We start from the raw sequence: 15,401 nt of genomic DNA, 5'->3' as shown, positions 1-15,401 counted from the left end.
TTTCAAAGAAGAGAGTTACACGAAGAAAACAGGCAATGACAACGATTTCAATGGATGGTGACCTTTCGGCCATTTTTTCTTCAAGCAATTTACACAATGTTTTGTGCTCCTAAAATACTCTGCTTGTATTATTTTTACCCCTTATATTTCTAGAATAGTGAGTGTTCTCCTGAATGGAATGTAATTTCAACCAGATCATTTCTCATTGAACCAGTTTTGTGCCATGTTTTCTCCACTTTGGTTTCCTATTTGGGGTGCCATGATGTCCTTCCCTCCCCATCACACGGGGACAAGCAGCACACATCCCACGCCGCGGCCCGGCTCTCCTTCTCGCAAAACTCCTCCCAACCTCTAGAAAACTCTAGGGCTCAGTCTAGCATGGCATGCTTTTCCTGGCACAGACAGCAGATGCCAGATATTTAAATAGTGGTTAGGCAATGGGAAACTCGCCATTAAACCCCTGTCATGACAGGAGAGAGCGGGGTGCACAGAGAACTTCCTGCCCATGGATGTGCACCTGATTTCCCTGTCGGGGGTTAATGGCCGCCAGTGTTTTCCACACAGCTCAAAGCTCCTGAGGATCAAGGAGGTCTTCACCTTGCAAGACCAGGATGGCCTCGGAGATGATGGACTCTTGTGCAAGATCTTGGGTTGTTTCCCCAGCAAACACTGACTGATGAGGCTAAGAAGTCAGCCACGTAGCCCGAGCAGGCTCCCTGGGCTTGGCGTGCCAAGCATTCAGAGAAAGGGATGGCTTGGGCCTTTGTGCTTAACTCACTAGCTGACCCTGTCTCAAATCAGGACAGGCCCTGCAAACTGTGTGCACACGTGTGTGTGTGCCTCTATGATAGATGGATCTATTGGAAAATCATAATTCTGTGTCTCTGGCACTTCCCTCAAGCATTCTTTCCTAAGATCTGGCATTTGTAGAACCACTCACTGTCCCCTTAACTTTCCGCAGGCTCTGTCTCACCTGACCCCTCTTTTCTCCAGCCCCGAGCCCTTATTGCTGGCACCTCCTGGTCTCCCCAGCTCCCCCAGGGCAGACTTGCACCTCTCTCCCAGGGCCTGGCATGGCCACACGCCTCATGTGCACAGGAGCCCAGACTGCATGGGGCATGCAGCTGGCACCCTGCCTGTTTCTTTTGCCTGGCTCAGGAGAGAAGCCACGCGTGGGCTCTGTGCACAGGAGGTGCCTAAGACCACAACATGATGGCTCAGTAAAAACTTGGTGGTGCAGCAGGGAGGGAGGGGACATGACTCAAGCCCCTGAGTGGCCTCTGCGTGTCACTGACCTGGAACCTCACAGGTTACCCTGCCGGTGTCTGCTGGGGCCTGCTGCTCCTGAGGGAAGACAGTGCCTAGGATCAGGGCAGGTGGCTTCCTGCTACGGGTCAGCACCATCACCTGAAGCCCCCAGGAAGGGAATGTTCCCGCCCTTGGCTCCCATCGGAAGAGCCCTCTCAGCCCCATGAGCAGCGTGACTCTGGCCCTGTCAGACAACTGGGGCCAGAGCAGGGCTTCTGACCTTGAAGATACTCAGTAGAGATTTGGGGCTGAAAGGCCATATGCTCCCGCAGCCCCGTAGAGAGAGGGCCCCGGGTGCCTCGCTCTGCCTGTGCCCTGCTGAGCAGGCTGGGGCAGCCAGGGGTCACCTCCTGCTCCCAGGATGACACTGTTCCTGGGTGGTCCAGCGGCCTTTGCGGCATCTTTCCGTTCACTCATAGTCAAATGATCTGTTAACAAAACCGTTAAGCCCTGCACAACCCTCCAATTACTGATGAACAAGCCCCGTGAGGACAGAGCCCCGCGAGGAAGGGGAGGCTTCCTGAGCAGGGCTGGGGCAGGTACAGCTCAGGTGAGGACGAAGAGCCTTGTGCAGATGGAGTTTTGAATTCCACAGGCTCTGAGACACACACTGCCTGCAGGAGGGTGTGTGTGTCAGGGGTTGGGGCTGGAAAGTCAGGGCAAGGGTGGGATGGCGGTTTGGTTTCAGATCCATGTTGTGAGCCATTTAGTCAGACTTGGGAGATTATTTTGGACAATCTTGCTTTAAAAGCAGTGGTGGTCCTGAGCTTAGGGTGCTCCAGACCTGATTTCTTCTCCAGAAGTCTTTAGGATTTACAGTAGTGGTCATAACAATGGCTAATATTATTTGAGCCTACTGTGTGCCAGGCACTGGGGTACGACTTTACATATATTATTAAATCCTCAAAGCACGTCTATGAGGATGGCACTATTACCTCCAAGTTACAGATGTGCAAACTGAGGCTTAGAAACACCCGTTTTCTAGCAGAAGTTCATAGGGTTAGTGGGAAGTGGAGTTTGAATTCTACCCAAGCAGTCTGCTGCAGAATCTGGGCTCTCAACCACCATCCATGCTGCCAGCCACACCCTCCTAATCAACTCTCTCTGACTGCAGCTTTGGCTGTTTGGTCTGGAGGAGCCAGAGATTTCTTTTGGTCCCATCTATTGATGTGGCCATGGAGGACCCGGGCCCGGTGGTGTCCCTGGAACCCTGATTATCAAGCTGAATGCCACAGGATACTAAGAGCCCCTGGGTGGAGGTAGGAGGAGCTCTCCCAAGACAGATAGCTCCCGGAATTAGGGAGAAGCTCCTAGCAACAGGCTGCTTCCTTCTGGTTGTTCTGGCCAGTGGAGGACTGTCAAACATTACAATGGGAGAAGGGGATTCTCTTCTGTTTGCAGTGGATGCCCTGGGAGCTAGGTGCTTCAAATATCATGATATCTCCTGGGACTCATTAACCTGGGCCCCTAAAAGGCCATGGACACTGAAAGATGGCCCTGGTACCAGTAAAATAATCACAATGAACAGTTTTATAGTGATTCCTGCATGCTAGGCAATATACTAAGCCTAGGAGTATGTAAAATAACTCAATCCTCACAACTGTAAGAAGTGGGTTCTATTCTTTTCCCCCTTTTACAGATGAGGAAACTGAGGCAGAGTTCCAGAGCCTGTATGGTTTGGGGCAGGATGTAGTGGAGGTGCTTGGGTATGGAAGGAAGTCTGAAATAGACGGACTTCTGTTCCCAGAGGCGTGGGTCAGGTGTAGGTGGGTGACGGGTTACAGAACAAGCTATCCTATGGGCACTTTCCATCCCCGTATGCCTGGGGCCCTGAGCACTGACCTGCTTTCATGTGAAGGGAAGGGGGAAGGCACAGAACCCTGGTGGGTAATTCTCAGCCCAGTGCTTTGTGCTCACATTCATCAGGTGCTTCTGGGGCATCTCTGAGTGCGGGCACCGGCTCGGATGCTGAGTGGGGAGTGGGGATGAGATAGCGTCCTTGCTGCCCCCGACCTCAGGGGCTCACAGTCGAACAGTCTCACAGACACTTGACTGAGGCACCGCGCACGGCTAGACTGGAGAGCCAAGGCCTAGGGTGTTGCGGGGCAGCCTGCGAGCAGAATAGCAAAGGATGAAGTCGGGGCAAGCACCGAGTCAGCACTGGTCATCGTCCCCACAGCAGCTGGGTTGTTGGACAGCGTGTGGCAGGGCCAGACTTGTATTTTGAAAAATCACTCTGGCTGCACCATAGAGCCGGACTGGAAGGAATGTACTGTGGGCTGGGAGGCCAGCGTGCAGGCCAGAGGTGACGGCCTGATGGTGGGGTGGTGGGGGAACAGAAGAGCAGAGGAGAGATATGTAGAAACCTGAATTAATTGAGTTTTCAGACTTAGTGCTAGAGGTGGACAAAGGGCTGGCCACAGACGACGCAGGCCTTGAGTTTGAACCCTGGATGAATTCATGTTGGCATTTCTGAGGCAGAGACACAGGAAGAATAGGTCTGTGGGAAGACAATTTCCGTCTGGATAACATTCTGTGCCTCTGGCCTGAGTGTGGGTGAACAGCTTTTTCATGCATTCCCAGCTTCCAGAATATTTATGGAGGCTGCGGAAGAACAATGTGCCCTGGACATGTCAGAGTGTAGGGCAAGGAGATCAGTGCCTGAGATCAGTGCCAGGCCTCACGCCTGGGGAGACCCATCCTGAGTCCTCCTGCCAGAAAAGGGATGCATCCAACCTCCCTTTTAGGGAAGGGGTCCCCCTCTCTAAGTTAAATGGCTTGACCAGGGATTGCCAGCCCTGTGAACAAGCATGGGCTTCTTCCATCTCCTCTGCGCTGGGGAGGGCCTGGCCTTCGGCCCCTTCCCTAGCCTCCTTCTCTGCTGAACTCTCTAGACCCTGGGCCAGAGGCAACAGTCAGAGCTGCTTTTGGTGGTAAGCAGGCACAGTGCTATGTACGCTCATGTCCACGATCTCACTCAATCCACCCCGAGGCCCTAGGAGGATGGTACTGTCACCCCCATTTTAAAGACGAGGAAAGAAAGGATCAGAGAAGTGAGGAGGCTTGTCTCAGTCACACAGCTATTCCCTGTGCCTCAAAGTATTTTCATAAGATCTCATCACTGTTACCCGTGAAGACAGGAGCGCATGTGGCAGCGAGGATGAACACCGTGCCATGGGGTGGAGGTCCAGTGCCAAAATGGGAAGGGAGGAGCTGGAGAACCAAAGGAAGGGGCTGAACCATCCCTCTCTTCCAGTACGGCTTCCCAGAAGGGAGGCCAGGCCTGTAGATGGATCCTCATGACCCCTCACCCTAGGCCTGCAAAATATGAAGAAGAGATACCTTTCCCTGCTCAGGTTGACACGGGCTTTGCTTTCTGGTCTAGAAGCAGGTGGGAGCAGGTGCAGCCTGGCTTTTCACTCCAAGCCAGGCAGGTGAAGACACAATAGCCTTTCTGCAGCTCACCACTAGGCCTGGAGCCTGGTACTTTAAAAGGTCCCCATGCATCCTCTGAGCCACCAAAAACCGTTTGCCAAAGAAGGCAGGGGTAGAAATAGCTACATTCATAGCCTGTGCTATGTCATCAGGCACGCACAGCTGGGTTCACGGGGTCCCAGGCGTAGTAACACTGACTGCAGGTCTCACCCAGCCCTGAGCTTGGCCACACCTCTCCCCACGTGTTAGCTCAGCGGTTCCAATCCAACGACGAGACAAATGTCTTAGGTACTTCATAACAGGATTCAAATGGAACGAATTCTTTTTTCTTCCCTTATCACTTTGCACACATGAAATCTATTTTTAATTAGCTTTCAATATATCATCTAAAAAAAATCCTACAGCTTGCTCTCACCCCCAAATTGTTCTTAGAAAGATTTGTCTCGTACGTTTCTCAAGAAAATCTATATATGCTCAATGCATTTAAATAACACTCATTAAAGTGAACGGCACACAAGCTGGCTTCTCTAGTCACAGATGAGAGACAATCGCTTGACCTATTGCAAATCGAAAAGCATTTCCACACCACCTTTATTTTTCAACTGGTTAAGTTTTAAATTAAAGTCCCAATGCCCTTTTTGGAAAAGCAGACTAACAGGGCCCCAACTGAAATTTTTGCTCAGTCGATCGGAAGATAATTACAAGAAACAAGATGTGAAATGTTAAATCAGGGCAGTAATGAAGTCTAAAAATACCAGTGGCCCATCCCTCTGGCTGGCAAGACCCGTTCTTCATGGAGGGGAATCTCCCCGTAATTACTCAACCCTGGGAGAGACCAGGTTGTCACGTCAAACAATAGCAGGGAAAATCGGGGACTTTAATGAGCTAGATCTCAAGGCGTTGCATGGTGGATCTTATTATAATGCTGGGCAAGGTTTCAAACAGAGAACAGGAGAAAAGGAAAGTTCTTTTCTTTTCCAAAGTGGAGTTCTGACTTGTGTTGACGCCATCACGCAGAGCCTCCTGTTCCCGCCTGGAGCCAGCTGTCTGTCATTTAGGAGTGTGAAATCAATTGGGCTTCAGAGATATAAAATCCTAAGGGGCAAAATTAAAAGTGACCCAAATCCAAGCCCACGTGGTCCTGTTAGGAACATGACTCTCACACGGCAAGTTTCAAAGATTTAGTTTCAAAATTCGGGTTTCTTATTTTAAAAAATATGCAGTTGTTTGACATTAGGTCTGACAGACAAATTATAGCTTCAGCACTAAAGGCTTTTAAGATTAGAAATGAAAAGAGATTTACTTATACATTAAAAAAAAAGAAAAAAAAAACCCACCCAGGCTTGAGTTTGGAGGCATTTGAAGGCGCATGCATCACTCTTTCTTCCCCACAAATACAAGGGGATAAATCAACTGATGAGGCCGTAAATACAGAAGCGAGTTACATGGAATTTCAAGGAAAGAGCCAGTGTGCTGGCAACCTCTGGAAATCAGGGTGATGGACGGGTCAGTTGTTGTCACTGACTGGTGGGTCTGGCTGGCTCACCAGAAGGCAGGGCTGCAGACACTTTCTAGGTCCACCCCCTCCCTGGCCCTCACCTGGCCCTCAGTCTGCCCAGAGGGGCCTGGTAGAGGGAATATTAGCAGGGCCCCTATTTCTTGTCCCCTCCCGTCCATTGGCTCAGGACCACAGAGGATGGTTCACACCCTCAGGCCCCCGCACAGAGGTTACAGGAACAGCTCTGCAATGGTCATGACCCCGTAGGCACAGAAGTCCTACAAGGTCCTGTCCCTGCCACCTGTGTCTTTCTGATCTCATGGGTTCAGGGCTGACAATGTTTAGCTGCCTGTACCCAGCAGCTTTGGTGGGGTGGATCCCAGCTTGGTGCTGAGCCCCAAACCAGGGACTCCAGTCCTATCTCAGCTAGTTACCTTTTTGCACAAAACAGCTCCTTTTCCTAGATGCATGCCTGGAACGTGGCAAGCCAGCAAGATCTTGCATTAGCCCTAGAAGACCCCAGAGGGGTGATGTGGGGAGAGAATATGCCGCCTGGTGCCTTGGGCTTTGGCATAGCCTTGGAAGCAGGATTCCCACTGCCCAGTTGTCAGAGTTGGTGACTCATGAACTTGAACTGGGAGTAAGTTTCTTTCTTTTCTTTCTTTCTTTCTTTTTTTTTTTTTTAAGGGAGACAGCTTAACCAAAACAATTCAAACAAAAAATCAATTTAGTCATTTTTTTAAAAAAGATCTTAAAGCAAGAGTTTACCAGAATTTAGAGGTAATTTTCTATAATTTTGTCATTTAAAACTAGTGCTGATTTCCAAAACAAAGGCAGTCAGGGCTCAGTCAGATTGGGAATTAAACCCGACCGCGATCCAGACATGAGCTTTACCGTTGGGATGCTTGACAAGGCCTGAACATTGCTTAAAATGACAAAGGAAGAGACTTGGGAGAGAAGACAGGAGAGTGGCCAGTGGGGTTCCTTGCTCTGCTGAGAGGCAGAGCCCCCCAAAATGCTATCTCAAGGGGTTTTATGTGGGAAGCTGGGAAGCTGTGCCCAGAGATGCATACTTTCTAGGACTGTCTAGTCTCCTCTTTCAAAGGAGATGTAGATACCCCACTGGGGCACACTGCTTGCCATGGACTCTCCTGCCCACTCCTGCCAGGGAGCTGCCTATACCTGGCAGTGGCCCAGCAGCCTTCCCCACTGCATCCAGCAGGAGCAGGGACTTGGCTTGTCTGGGGCGCTAAGGGCAAGGCAAACCTATAGCAGAGGAACCCAGCAAGGCTCATATGTGTGCCCTGGTCCTCCTGTCCCCTTCTGCCTTCCAGTCTGGACTGATCCCTCATACAGACATCAAGAACCCTAATCCTGAGACTGGGAACTCCAGCTAGGACCATGTCCAGCATGCATCCTTCCAGAGGCTCTGTTCTGAAGGCTTTACCTTCGAGTTCCCTGGAGTGAAACTCCTCTGAGGCTGGGGGAAGAGGGTTAACTGAAGGCTGAGGCTGGAGGTGCTCTTTCCCAAGGTCTCACAAAGTCACCCCTGGATCCTTGAAACGAAACATTCAAGTGCCTCAAGATGGTCTGGAAATGTCTCCTGGGCCTAACTAAATTGCCTTGGGCACTGCTCTCATCTGATGGTGTGACCGAGGGTGCTTTCCCTGGGAAGGACACAGTTCATGCTCTGAATGTCCTCGTGGGTGGAACGTGGAGAAGGCCCCAAAAGGGACTGTTCTGTGGTGCCCTAAGAGTGGATGACTCTCACCCTTTTGCATCTTGGCCTGACCTTGGGGGTTGGAGGTGAGAATGGCCAGGGCTTGGGCTGGAGGCGGACGGGCTCTGGGCTTTGCAGGCTCTCCCTTCCTTCCTCTTCCCAGGCTCCCTCTTCTTACCCAGGCGCATTTCCCCACCTTCCTTGTCCCGCCCTCCACACTTCCCCCCTCCTGCCCCCATCTCAGGCCAGTTGTCTTGGGCAGGCAGAGGCTCCACTGCAGCCTCTGGGTTGGGGAGGCCAGTGAAGGAGCTGGCATGAAGCACACTCCTGTCCCGGTGGTGTTGCAGTGACCGCGCAGGGAGGTGCAGACGCAGGCCTGTGGGCAGGCACGTGGCAGCAGGACTTACCTCTGGGGTGCCCTGGGTCGGTGAACTCATACTTCCCCACGCCAATGGTCCGCAGCATCTGCAGCCCGTGGGCCGAGTCAGTTGTGGGGGGCCCATTGGTGGCAGGGGCACCACTGGGGAGAGTGGCGGACGGCTGGGCTGGCGGCGGTGGAGGCAGCAGGGGCCCTGCCATGTGGCCGTTGCCCACAGCGGTGGGTCCTGGGCGGGCCACCTGCCCCACACCGGGCAGTGTGGACACGGCCAGGGGCTGAGGGCTGGCATACAGGGCCTGGGCAGGCATGTTCACCACCACGCTGCTCAGTGGCTGAGAGGGCGGCTGAGGGAGCGAGTAGTGGCCTGGCATCAGCGGGAGTTGGGGCCCCACGTGGGGAGGCAGTGAGGGGGTCACCCCAATGACCGGGGCCTGGACGTTCACAGCCGGGCTGAAGGTGGGAGGCTGGGCCACTCCATAGGAGTGTGCGATCAGGGTGGGCTGGTTCCCGGCGGCCACCGTGGTCACCCATGGCCCTGTGCCTGCAAGGGAGATGGAAGAAACGTCATCTGCCGGTTACATATTCACTCAACAAACACTGACCACCCCAGGCCCTGCACTGGGTGCTGGGTCACAGAGGTGAATGAGACACCTGCGAATAGGAACTGACCGATTAGGAATCTGTGATTGTGGCAGCCCAGGATAAGTGTGCTGGGGGTCTACGAACAAACAGCCATTGGGGCTCAGAGGAGGAAGCAAGGTCTGCCTGGGAGAGGTGAGAGGCAGTAGAGCAGAGAGAAGGAAGCAGAGCCCTTTGAGACTTGGGTTCCACTCTCAGCTCTGCCACTTAGTAGTTAAGAACCTCAGGAGCAAGTTCTTTTTTATTTTATTTTTTGAGACAGAGTCTTGCTCTGTTGCCCAGGCTGGAGTGCAGTGGTGTGATCTCAGCTCACTGCAACCTCCGCCTTCCAGGTTCAAGCAATTCTCCTGCCTCAGCCTCCTGAGTAGCTGGGATTACAGGTGTGCACCACCATGCCTGGTTAATTTTTGTATTTTTAGTAGAGACGGGGTTTCTCCATGTTGGCCGGGCTGGTCTCAAACTCCTGAGCTCAGGTGATCTGACCACCTCAGCTTCCCAAAGTGCTGGGACTACAGGTATGAGCCACCGCGCCTGACCTCAGCAAGTTCTTATTTCCTCTGAGCCTCATTCTTCTCATCTGTTAAATGCAATTAGCAATACCTACCTCGGGGGACTACTGGGAAGAACTGAATGAGGAAGATGTATTCGGAAACAAAACAAAACTAGCAGAGTGTCTGGCAGGTGGTGAATGCTCCATAAATGCTGGGGTTTCTCCTCCCTTTCTGCAAGCTCGCCTCTGAGGGAGGCAGGGGAAGGGGATGGTGGAGACCGGGGTGTTTGCTGGGCCCTCAGGTGAGGGCACTGGAGCCCGGGGCCGGGCATGGTCCTCGCAGGAAGGGAGGGACCCGGGTGGGGGACGTGTGGAAAGGCTGGCCAGGCCTTGCTGGGGAGGGCGGACCTTGTGCTAGGCAACGTAGGCACGGCCAGCCCTGGGGGAAACAAGAGAACCCCACTTTAGTCCTTAAGAAAACTTTGGCTGAACAAGGTGGGGTCCAGATACACCTCTTGAGAGCTGACACAGAGGCGAGGTCAGCTGTGCCAGGTGGGGTGACCTAAGGGGGCTTGTGAGGGAAACTGGGAGACACCATGACAGGGAAGGCCAGTCTGGGCTGCCTCTGACTGAATGAGCCTGGGTCCAGGTCTCCATGGCCCAAGTGCTACCTTGGCTTTCACAGCTGCTCTGGGGTGGCAGTGTAGACTGAGGATGGGGAGACAGAGGGAGCAGGGGGCAGAGGGCCACTCGGCACCGCAAGCCCCACGAGATAGAATGTGGAGCTGGGAGCTCCCTCTCAGAAAGAAAATGGCGCTGATGTGGGGCAGGAGCTAAGATGGCGGGTCACTACCAGACCACTGTCCAAGGGAGAGCCAGCTGGTGGTGAGGAGCGAGGCTCAGAGTCACATAGACCACGGTACGAGGCCTGGGTCGCCCCTTCCCAGCCGAGGGACCGTAGGCCCAAGCTTTTCCCGAGCCAGTTCCGTAAGCATTGCGATGATGCACAGAATAGGATGTGCAATACATGTGCAACACATATTTATGATTTTGACAATGAGAGAGGTCAGGGAGAACTGGAAGCCAAGAAACTTCAGTGAAGTCATGGCAAGATTCTAGAACAGGCTGCTAATGGGAACTGTCCCCAAGCCTGAAGAGGGGAGGTGGTGTCATTATGAGCCAGCCTGGGTGTCTTAGGCACAAGGCATGTCATCCCAAGCTCTGCTCTTTCCAGGATTAGCCAGGGAGCCTGGAAAAATGCATCACAACTTCAGAGCACAATGGGCGGGGCCCCAGGGGACTCTGTGGCAGAGACACAGAGACACAGTGCCATGGAGGTGATTTACTTATGATGTGGTGAATGGTCCAAGGGTACAAGAGACCTAAAGAGAAGTCTCTAGTTATATGTGGCAAGCTCCCAGCATTTTAATCCGTGACTTGGTCCTGACGTGGAAGACAGGACCAGGTCTACAGGGAACATAACTGGGAGGGGTAGGGTCAGCAACAGAAGCTGGTGTCTAAGAGATCCTAACAGCAAACAGGGGACACTGATGAGGGCTTGCTATTGGGTCCCCAAACCCAGCTACCTAAGCCCAACTGTGAGGACATGAACAGGGGTAACTGCAGCTGCTGGGGCATCTTGGGGTGCTGTTGAGGCAGCATGTGATGTGGCTACTAGCTGAGCAGTGATGAGACCAGAGGTGCTGAAGGAAGCACGTGCCGGGCAGACCACTCACGGGCTATTTGCGTTGAGTTCTGGACGCTGCACTTCAAGAGGGATGCAGGGGGCAGAGCAAAGCCCTAGAAGGCAAAGGGCCTGGAATCTATGGGCTGCGGGGCATGGCCGAATGGCCTGGGGTGTTTATCCTAAGACTTTGAGAGGGGCATGAAAGGGGTCTCCTGACACCTGTGGGGCTGTTGTGTGGAGGGGCAAACAGGTGTTCTGTGTATCCTAAGGGGGGGGCTCTGGGGCCAACGGGAGATAAAAGAGAGGGCATTCATTATGGCTGGAGCTGTCCAAAGAAGGGCTGGGATGTTGCACGAGCTGATGAGTTAATTCCCAGTTCCCGAGGGTAGAACACCCCAGTTGTCATACAACCATTAGCAAGGAAAAACCTTACTGGAAGGCATGTCTCAAGAAATTTGCTATGAATCAGAGTACCCAGGTTTGGGAATGACGATTCAAAAGAATCCGGAGCCAATTCAAAGTCACCCCGATAATGTCATTCTCACTCCCTTTGCTCTCCGGAGTCCTTGAGTAGCAGAGAAAGAAATAGAGAGACAACTCCTTCACAGGGAATTACACACAGTGCCTTTCCCCCTGAACCTGACGAGGGGGCTTCTGAAGGCCCTGGGGTCAAGACCTGCTATGCAGGAGTTGGGGTCCCCAGGAAGCCTCCAGCTTCCCACCAAGCCCTGGGCTCAGTCGTTTCTATCTGCCGACAAGGGACGTACCTGGATTGTCACTCTCCCTCATCTGTTTGGAGGGTGGCTCATCAGTGTCCCAGGGTGTGGACTGATTGATAGGCGTCTGCCCCCACCGGATGCTGGTCGCCAGTCCCTGGGACTGACTGTCTGCCTTGGAGATGCCAGGAGCCTGTGGGAAGCAGATGAGGAGGTGAGCATGGCCTGGCCAGAGACCAGTCTCCAGAACAAGACTCCCTAGGAGGGACCTAGCCTCCAAAACAAGACTCCCGTTGCCTAAGCTTCGCCCACTGAGCACAGGGTCAGAGACAGAGCCTACTACGGTTCTGCCATAGTAGTAGCAGCTGGGACCTCTGCTAAGCTCCTGCCTCTAGGAACACCCAGGCCAGTGCCTCCCTGGACACCCTCCGTGGCCACTCACTCTACCAGCCCTATCACAATGGGAAGAGCGTTCTGAGCTACGAGATGGGATCTCCGGCCCTCGGACCATCCACAAACCACAGCCACACAGATGCTACCAACTTATCAGGGCATGTGCTGAGCACTGTGTGCCCAGCCCAGCCTCTGTGTCACCACTGGCTGGCTCTTGGACATGGGAGAGGACAGCTTTCCAAGGGGCCACCAGCAGGCAGCAGGTGAGGGACTTTATACATTTCCCATCCTGCCCCCACACCAGCCTCTGAGGCCCAATCGTCCTATGGAGGAGGTGTGGGGAAGGTGGTTGCTGAGGCCCATGGCGGGGACAGCTCAGATGCTGCTCCTAGGTGGACGGTGGGACCCTCAGCTCCTCTGTGCAGGAAGGAGGCAGGCTTTCTGCTCTGTGAGTCCACTCTCTAGTTCAGATTTGCAGATGAATGAAAAAATAAACCTCAGAGTGAAAAACAAACAAACAAACAAAAAAAACAACAAACAAAAAAACCCACCAGGACAGCATTTGTCTCCCTGAGCCACAGCCTTATAATGGAATATTATATAGCTATCAAAAATCATGTGTAAAGAATTCTTGATGACAAAATGCTTACACTATAATGTTTAATGAGAAAAACAGGCCCCAGAATGACACACAAATGGCCTCCCTATGTAAACACCCCTGTGTCAGATAATATATGTAGGAGGGAAATGACCAAAATGTTAACAGGGATGTTATTCTTGGCTGAGGGCGTTATGGGTAACTTATTTTATTGTCTATACTTCTCCGTATTTTTTTTTTTTTTTTTTTTTTTTTTACTATGGCCATTATATATATAGGCAAAAAACAAACAAACGAAAATACTCCTGGAAACATGCTGGAGAGGTTGGAATAAGACACCTGGGATATGCGGGGGTGTGGGTGTCAGGACAGGTGGCCCTGGGAAGAGTGAGCACAGTTCCCCAGAGCACAGCCAGAGCCCAACCAGGTGTGGGATGAGGGGTGGATACGGATGCCCACCAGGAACAGCCACAGAACACAGGAGCCTCCAGGGGCATCTGCAGGCCTCTCAGGTGAGGACCATGGTCCTTACGGTGACTTCTGATGAAGGTTGACCCAGGAATCCAGCTGGTGGGAGACAGGGCCTGCTGCTGAGCCCCCCTGACCAGAGTGGCTCTCCTGGGTTCTGTGCCAGGCACAGAGAGGGGGTGTGGATAGGGAGGCTGGGCAACACTTGGGGCTTTGATGCATAGTGCAGACAACACACAGCGCCTCCCATAGGGGCCTGCTGGAGGAGCAGGAGCCGTATCCCATTAGGACCTGTGGGCTGCGCTCCGCTAATTGCATCAGGCTGCACTTTATCTCTGGCCTGCATTTCAGATGCTTTGCTTCTGTGAACGGAGCAAGAAACAAAGGAAAATGGTGAATCTCCTGAGAAAAGAACAATTCAAGGGACGAGCTTCCTTATCAGAGGGCCTGCCCCATTTCTATCTGTGGGACAGACAGAAGCTGGGAGGAGAGGGGGCTGGGGACTTCGCCGCACTCACTAATAGTCTTAGGAAACAATAGCATGGTTTGTCCAGCATTCTCCAAATAGACAGCTTTTAACGTGTGCCCTGTCTGAAGGATCTATCCACTCTGCAGCCTTCGTTGTATTTCCAGGCTCTCAAGGTCCTGGTGGCTCAGAGGTAGGGAGATTGCTTTCCTTGGAATCAGAGGCATCCGAGGGAGAAGGAGCCTATGCCATGTCCCATGCCGTCCCTGGGAGCAAAGTGTGAATGCTAAGATCCCAGCCTCATGACCGGCACTCCCTTCATGGACAGCACAGAAGCCCCTCCTGCCTGGAGGAGGTGCTGCAGCCCTTCTCCGCCGTGCGGGATCCTGGAGGTGTCCCAGGCAAGAGGCTGTTGAGGTTTTCAGCATCCTCCGACAGCCACTCTTCTCCCCTCTTGAATCACACTCCGGCCTGGCAACTTGACAGGGAAGGGAAGCTTCTGGAAACTTGCCCTGGAATAGCCCCTGCCTCCAGGAGAGGAGGTTGGGGACTCCTCAAGTTTGGGTCCCCATGTTCTGAGCACTAAAACTTCAGGAGTTCCAATGGTCACCCTAAAATTGTTGGAGTTTCTGAACTTGAAAAAATCTCACTTTTCCAACGCAGATTGCTCAGCCCCTTGGCTTCAGAGCACTCCTGCCGCTCACTCATTTAGTTTGTTTCTTCTGCCTTAGGTCTATGTCGGGCACTGCTCTAGGCACTGGGGATGCGGATGACCGAGACTCAGCCCTGCCCTCAAGTGGCTGCTGCGGCACAGTGGGAGGACTCAATACATGAACAGCTTGAGGCAAAGATGCCGGGGTGTCCCGGGTGTGCAGAGGCGGGCCCAGATGGGCTGTGAGCAGGCGAAGTGGGCTACAACCGGCCTGCTATTTGGCTGTGTCGTTCATGAATACTACAAGCAATTTCTTATGTATAAGAAAGCAGCTCTGTGGTGAGAACCAAAAGTCTTTTTTTTTTTCTTCTTTAGGAAGGATACACAAGGCTACCCATTTTCTACTAAGCACTCACAACCTCTGAAGCTACAAGCAACCTGTAGTTCAGGAATTTTGTTTATTTTATTAAAATAATACAATGATATTCCTTCCTCCACTTCCTCCAGGAAAAACCTGGACACAGGGTATGCCCATTGCCGAGGAGCCCAGGTCCCCGGGTGGGTGACATGCAGAGCCGCTGGTGATGTGCGTCAGCGCGGCCCGACCAGAGCCCCCTCTTGCAATGAGTTCCAGGCCCTCAGTAAAGCCACATGGTCCCTGGGTTCCGGAAGCTTCTAGGGGACCATGTTCAGGTCTGTGGGTCCGGCTCTGAGCCCAGCTCCTGCTAACTCTTTCCTCCCATGGTTCAGAATCCCCGCAAGCCCAGGCCACCCTGATTTCCATGCCTCCTGGTCGGGGGGCGCTGACGACACAAGAATGCCATGAAAACCAACCAGGAGAACTTAGCCTGGGCAGCAGGGAGGAAGGCAGAGTTGAGCAAGCCTCCCCTCGTGCCCTCCCACTGCCATCATCTGGGACACCAGTGAAGCCACCCAGACCTTTGGTCGTTCC

The 15,401-nt window shown here is 53.0% G+C and overlaps 1 protein-coding gene across 3 annotated transcripts in view; it reads right to left on the bottom strand.

The window, feature by feature from the left end:
• The window catches only part of KLHL29 (kelch like family member 29), a 325,792-nt gene that overhangs the window by 56,816 nt on the left and 253,575 nt on the right, over positions 1–15,401 (bottom strand). For all 3 annotated transcript variants that reach the window (XM_033176397.1, XM_033176399.1, XM_033176398.1), the window contains 2 exons: positions 11,924–12,065; positions 8,369–8,881 (listed from right to left, as the gene is read on the bottom strand). In XM_033176397.1, coding sequence (XP_033032288.1) covers positions 8,369–8,881; positions 11,924–12,065 — 655 coding nt within the window. The remainder of the gene's footprint in view (positions 1–8,368; positions 8,882–11,923; positions 12,066–15,401) is intronic.

This window comes from Trachypithecus francoisi, unplaced genomic scaffold, assembly GCF_009764315.1.
Source record: "Trachypithecus francoisi isolate TF-2019V2 unplaced genomic scaffold, Tfra_2.0 Lachesis_group17, whole genome shotgun sequence".
NCBI lineage: Eukaryota > Metazoa > Chordata > Mammalia > Primates > Cercopithecidae > Trachypithecus > Trachypithecus francoisi.
This window is presented reverse-complemented; position numbering and strand designations above follow the sequence as displayed.